The 6,770-nt window shown below is 43.1% G+C and overlaps 1 protein-coding gene across 1 annotated transcript; it reads left to right on the top strand.

The window, feature by feature from the left end:
- Window positions 1-2,873: 2,873 nt before the first annotated feature.
- Window positions 2,874-4,262, top strand: LOC144516365 (nuclear factor 7, brain-like). The gene is given in 1 exon segment (XM_078247591.1): window positions 2,874-4,262. A coding segment is annotated over 1 exon segment (1,356 nt). The 5' UTR covers window positions 2,874-2,906.
- Window positions 4,263-6,770: the final 2,508 nt, after the last annotated feature.

Here is a 6,770-nt window from a genome sequence, read left to right as displayed (position 1 = left end):
GATGTCCGTCCCAAACTGGTGGCGGCACAGACGCATCTCACACAACCAAAGGCGGTACCTACGTGTTTAAATCTATGATGCCAGACCTATCTCCACAGCGCCGCCGAGGAAGGTCTGGCAACAGGAGCATACACTCCTGCATAGGAAAAAAAACAGTCAGGGTTGTTTGCATTTCTTTAAACCATCACAATCCTATTTGGCGGGGCTAATCTCCAGTTGCAAAGACGGTGAACTTGTTTTGGTGGAACATTTCCACCCCGCTGAAGAAAATGCAACATACAATTTTAAATGAAGTTAACTGTTGACACAATACAGTAACATGAGCTATTTAAATGAGCTGATACATGGTTAAACCTCATCAGCTCTTACCAGTGTATCTCCGTGTGTACTTCGTCCACAGCAATCCCACCAATCGCTCCCAAAACGTCCCAGTTAGAGAGGAAATGCCGTAAACATATTCTTTGTAAATCTTTAAAACTATTGTCTGAAAGAAACAAACAGGCCTGTCTTGTTGCACGATCCAAATTGTATTCAAAACTTGACACTTTCAGCGTGCAACGTTAGCTTGCTAGCTCAGAGGCTCCGGTTGCTATTTCTCGAAATGACCGGAGTTTAGAACGTAAGCACAAAGAAAGCAGAAGGTGAGGGACATCAGGCGGCACCGGAACTATCCTGTAAATGAGCCGTCGTTGATCCAGACTAACTTTACATGATCTGAGTGGTTTTAGTTTATTTGCATCCTTGGAGAGATTTGATTTAAAAGGTACAATATGTAATATTTCTGCATTAAAATGTCAACGACCGTACCCACGTTGTTATATTGTTACAGGAACACAAACTCAGCCAGCACAAACTCCGTTCACGGGTGCTAACAACGCTAACGGCAGTAACAGGAAGTTTAATGATCCGCCTAGGAACAGATCATTTCAGGCTCTAGCAGCCATCCGTTACGTTATATCTCTGTTACCTGTGTGCAGAAAATCTCCCACTGCTAAAATTCTCCCCCCTTTGCATTTAGCTGTCTTTACAGTTACATTTAGTGGACACACACACACACACACACACACACACACACACACACACACACACACACACACACACACACATATATATAACATTTAAATATTCTAACAATAAAAACGGCATAAAATGCAACTGAACTTGTGTAATGAGACCTTAAAAGCCAGTAGATACAGTGGGGCAAAAAATTATTTAGTCAGCCACCAATTGTGCAAGTTCTCCCACTTAAAAAGATGAGAGAGGCCTGTAATGTTCATCATAGGTACACTTCAACTATGAGAGACAAAATGAGAAAAACAATCCAGAAAATCACATTGTAGGATTTTTAATGAATTTATTTGCAAATTCCTCGGGAAAATAAGTATTTGTTCACCTACAAACAAGCAAGATTTCTGGCTCTCGCAGACCTGTAACTTCTTCTTTAAGAGGCTCCTCTGTCCTCCACTTGTTACCTGTATTAATGGCACCTGTTTGAACTTGTTATCAGTATAAAAGACACCTGTCCACAACCTCAAACAGTCACACTCCAAACTCCACTATAGCCAAGACCAAAGAGTAGTCAAAGGACACCAGAAACAAAATTGTAGACCTGCACCAGGCTGGGAAGACTGAATCTGCAATAGGTAAGCAGCTTGGTGTGAAGAAATCAACTGTGGGAGGAATTATAAGAAAATGGAAGACATACAAGAACGCTAATAATCTCCCTCGATCTGGGGCTCCACACAAGATCTCACCCCGTGGGGTCAAAATTATCACAAGAACAGTGAGCAAAAATCCCAGAACCACACGGGGGGACCTAGTGAATGACCTGCAGAGAGCTGGGACCAAAGTAACAAAGGCTACCATCAGTAACACACTACGCCGCCAGGGACTCAAATCCTGCAGTGCCAGACGTGTCCCCCTGCTTAAGCCAGTACATAGTCTAGAGTTTGCTAGAGAACATTTGGATGATCCAGAAGAGGACTGGGAGAATGTCATATGGTCAGATGAAACCAAAATAGAACTTTTTGGTAAAAACTCAACTAGTCGTGTTTGGAGGGGAAAGAAGGCTGAATTGCATCCAAAGAACACCATACCTACTGTGAAGCATGGGGGTAGAAATATCATGCTTTGGGGCTGTTTTTCTGCAAAGGGACCAGGACGACTGTTCCGTGTAAACGAAAGAATGAATGGAGCCATGTATCGTGAGATTTTGAGTGAAAACCTCCTTCCATCAGCAAGGGCATTGAAGATGAAATGTGGCTGGGTCTTTCAGCATGACAATGATCTCAAACACGCCGCCCGGGCAACGAAGGAGTGTTTTTGTAAGAAGCATTTCAAGGTCCTGGAGTGGCCTAGCCAGTCTCCAGATCTCAACCCCATAGAAAATCTTTGGAGGGAGTTGAAAGTCCGTGTTGCCCAGCGACAGCCCCAAACATCACTGCTCTAGAGGAGATCTGCATGGAGGAATGGGCCAAAATACCAGCAACAGTGTGTGAAAACCTTGTGAAGACTTACAGAAAATGTTTGACCTCTATCATTGCCAACAAAGGGTATATAACAAAGTATTGAGATGAACTTTTGTTATTGATCAAATACTTATTTTCCACCATAATTTGCAAATAAATTCATTAAAAATCCTACAATGTGATTTTCTGGATTGTTTTTCTCATTTTGTCTCTCATAGTTGAAGTGTACCTATGATGAAAATTACAGGCCTCGCTCATCTTTTTAAGTGGGAGAACTTGCACAATTGGTGGCAGACTAAATACTTTTTGCCCCACTGTAGACCTAGCTAGCCACCCATTAACCAAAAAATAAAATTAAAGGACACAAAAATCTAAATGTCGCACCATGACTGACTGTACTTTCTGTCTGCTGTGTTTTCAGCTTCACTCAGAGACCAAATGGCTTCCAGATCAGAGGAGGATCTCTGCTGTCCGGTCTGTCACGATGTCTTTAGAAATCCTGTTGTTCTGTCATGTAGCCACAGCTTCTGTAAGGACTGTCTGCAGAGATGGTGGAGACAGAAACAAGCTCGAGAGTGTCCAGTCTATAAGACAACATCAAAATCAAAACCACTTTGTAACCTGGTGTTAAAGAACCTGTGTGAGTCCTTCTTACTGGAGAGAAATCAGAGAATTTCAGAGGCTCTCTGCAGTCTGCACTCTGAGAAACTCAAACTCTTCTGTCTGGACCATCAGCAGCCAGTGTGTCTCATCTGCAGAGATTCAGAAATACACTCCAACCACAGATTCAGACCCGTCGATGAAGCTGCATGACAACACAGGAAGGAGCTTCAGGAAACTCTGGAGCCCTTAAAGGAGAAGTTAAAGGGTTTAGAACAAGTTAAAGTGAAGTTTGATCAGACAGCAAAACACATAAAGCTCCAGGCCCGACGCACAGAGACGCAGATTAAGGAGCAGTTTAAGAAGCTTTACCAGTTTCTAGAAGAGGAAGAGGAGGCCAGGTTGGTTGCACTGACGGAAGAAGAGGAGCAGAAGAGTCAGAGGATGAAGGAGAAGAACAGAGAGATAGCAGCTCTTTCAGACACAGTCAGAGCCACAGAGGAGGAGCTGAGAGCTGAAGATGTCTCATTCCTGATCAACTACAAGGCTGCAGTGGAAAGAGTCCAGCAGCGCCCCCTGCTGGATGATCCACAGCTGCTCTCAGGAGCTCTGATAGACGAGGCCAAACACCTGGGCAACCTGAGCTTCAACATCTGGAACAAGATGAAGGACATGGTCTCCTACACTCCTGTGATTCTGGATCCAAACACTGCTCAACCATATCTCATCCTGTCTGATGATCTGACCAGTGTGAGACTAGGAGAGGAACAGCAGCTTCCTGATAATCCAGAGAGGATTGATTCTCGTCCCTCTGTCCTGGGCTCTGAGGGCTTTAACTCAGGGACTCATGGCTGGGATGTCCAGGTTGGAGACAGTACAGGCTGGTCAATTGGCGTGTTAGCAGAGTCTGTCCAGAGGAAGGGAGGCATACCGTCGGGATTATGGACAATAATGTTCTATAAAGGTAAATACGTAGTGGGCTCACCACCAGATCCACCAACTGATCTTGTAGTGCAGAAGCAGCTCCAGAGGATCAGAGTGACTCTGGACTGGAACAGAGGAAAGCTGTCGTTCTCTGATGCTGATACTAACACACACATACACACCTTCGCACACACCTTTACTGAGAAGGTGTTTCCATTCATTTTAACTGCTAATAAAGTGAAAATATCACCTGTAAATGTGTGTGTGTGACAGTGGAACAGAGCAGTTAAGAGGATGATTATATTCATTTGGTTTTTCTTAAAGAGAAAAGTCACCGGATTTAACATTTTAATCTGCATCTATCCTACTGCTGTCTCATTATTACAAAGATATGTTTATTTTTCTTTCAATTGTTTTTTAATTTAGAATACAGAGTTTTTATGTAAATCTTACCTATTTGATCTTTTTCTTTTTTTATCAATACCGTTTCAACTTAAACTGTTTTAATAAGCCCAGTTCAGACCAAAGATTCAGACTGATCTCACAAAGTGGCGTATGTATGACACGCCAATTGGTGTTTTTGCTTGTTATCAAGACGCATAATCGTTTTTTAGCATGTTTATCAACGCCGTTTGGCCTCCATTGACCTACATTACATGTGAATTATTGCCGTAGCGAGTAGTATGAAAGGAGGTAGGTTGGGGTGGCCGATCGGTAAAACACAGGACTTTCACCCAGGAGAGCTGGGATTGCGTCCCGCATGTGGCGTTTATCAACTGTTTTTTTAGTCTTCTGTTCTAACTTCCGACTTTTAGGCTTTTTTGTAGCTGGATATATCACTTGTTTGGTCTAAATATGCATGTGGATAACATAAGTGATAATGAGAAGCTTGCTACAGTTACATTTCTAGTGATGAATCTGCGAAAAACAGGTTTTATTTCTCCGATTCACTGCTTTGTTCTAACACCGCTGGGCGCTCTCTCTCTCTCTCTCTCTCTCTCTCTCTCTCTCTCTCTCTCTCTCTCTCTCTCTCTTCAGTCACCCTCTATCTCGCGCGACCATATAACGTTACCGTCGGGGGCGCTCGTTGAGCTGTTTGTAACATAAAAATAAAATGGATTATGGATCATTTTATTTCTCTAGTTTTTAGATGACTTCTCTATTGGCTGTTGAAACAGGAGATGTCTCTTACGTTCTAAAACCAGCCTCTGGAGACTCGACCAGCTGACTTCTCTATTGGCTGTTGAAACAGGAGACGTCTCTTACGTTCTATGACCAGCCTCTGGAGACTCGACCAGCTGACTTCTCTATTGGCTGTTGAAACAGGAGACGTCTCTTACGTTCTAAAACCAGCCTCTGGAGACTCGATCCTCTGACTTCTCTATTGGCTGTTGAAACAGGTGACATCTCTTACGTTCTATAACCAGCCTCTGGAGACTCGACCAGCTGAGTCCCAGTGAAACCATCAGCTGGTTTGAGTTGAGCTGAGACGGGCCGGTTCATATCGCTGAAACTTTTCACTGCGATGTTCTAAAACGGTTTCATCTCGTCGTGAAACTTTGGTCTGAACTGGGCTTTATTTTGACTTGTACATGTCTAGCCATCACACAGGGCTTTAATCATATATTATTCAGAGCCTGATGTATTGCACATTTCATTGCTGAAAACATGGAGAAAATTGATTTATTTAGAAGCTGTTGACAACAAAATAAAGAAATTTGAACCTATCAAATGTTCAGATTTTTCCTTTTTTTTCTCAAATTTTTCATTGCAGATTTAGTACCGCATTATTCCGAATATCACAATATTTTACATTTTATACGGGTCATGTTTATACAGCATATTCCGGTTGGTTATTCAGAATAAGGCCTTTTTCTGAATATAGCTATACGACTGAAACTCATCCTAAGAGTGAGGGAACAGGAAGTGAAAGATGTTCAGTCAGGCGGGGATTTTACTTACTCCAGTACTGCATATTTCTTCTCATTGGTACAATGATTAAAATGGCTGAATTTGTTAAAAGGGATAAAATGGTACATTGAAAGTGTTGTTGTTGTTACACGGGCACCGCCATGTTGGAATTCCATAATCGGCTACATCACTGGCATGATCAGCAGCCATAGAATGTAAATAGTCTGAGACAGTCGGAGGCTAACGGACATGGCTGAGGAAACGGAAACCAACAGGTCTAGGGGGGGTTCATACTGCATTGCCCCTGGCTGCAGTAATAAATTGTATAGGGCTAAGGCGGCTGGGGTTACGATACATTTCCACAGGCTACCTTTGACAAGGAAACCAGTCCTCAACTCATGGCTAGCTTTCTGAAAACTGGCCAGCCCTCCAACAGCCCCTGGATTTCGAGTCTGTAGCGACCATTTTTTAGTGACAGACTATTTAGAGAGCTGTAATTTCAATTCAACAGGGTCACTGGTGAGGGTTAAGTCCAACAGACTGAAACCTGAGGCTATTCCGTCAATGATCGATTTTTCAGGCTACAGTACAGGGCAGACCGATAGACCAACGGCAAGTACCAACACCACCGATGCTATCTGCCGCAGAGACAGGGCGCTGAAACGCTCACATCAGGCAGAGGACAGAGAGGTTTAGCTGTTATCCAGCATGCTAGCAATCTACTAGGCAAAGGGCTGGATGTAACGTTGTTGTGACATACACAAAACACGTACATATTCACTTACACGCACAAATAATAAAGCCTAACGTGTAGGCTTTATAGCGTTCAACAAAACCGAGACTGACACACTGGGCATCATTGAAATT

Source organism: Sander vitreus, chromosome 4 (genome assembly GCF_031162955.1).
Source record: "Sander vitreus isolate 19-12246 chromosome 4, sanVit1, whole genome shotgun sequence".
Taxonomy (NCBI): domain Eukaryota; kingdom Metazoa; phylum Chordata; class Actinopteri; order Perciformes; family Percidae; genus Sander; species Sander vitreus.
The sequence above is the reverse complement of the archived record's forward strand: the minus strand, read 5'-3'. Positions and strand labels throughout refer to the sequence as shown.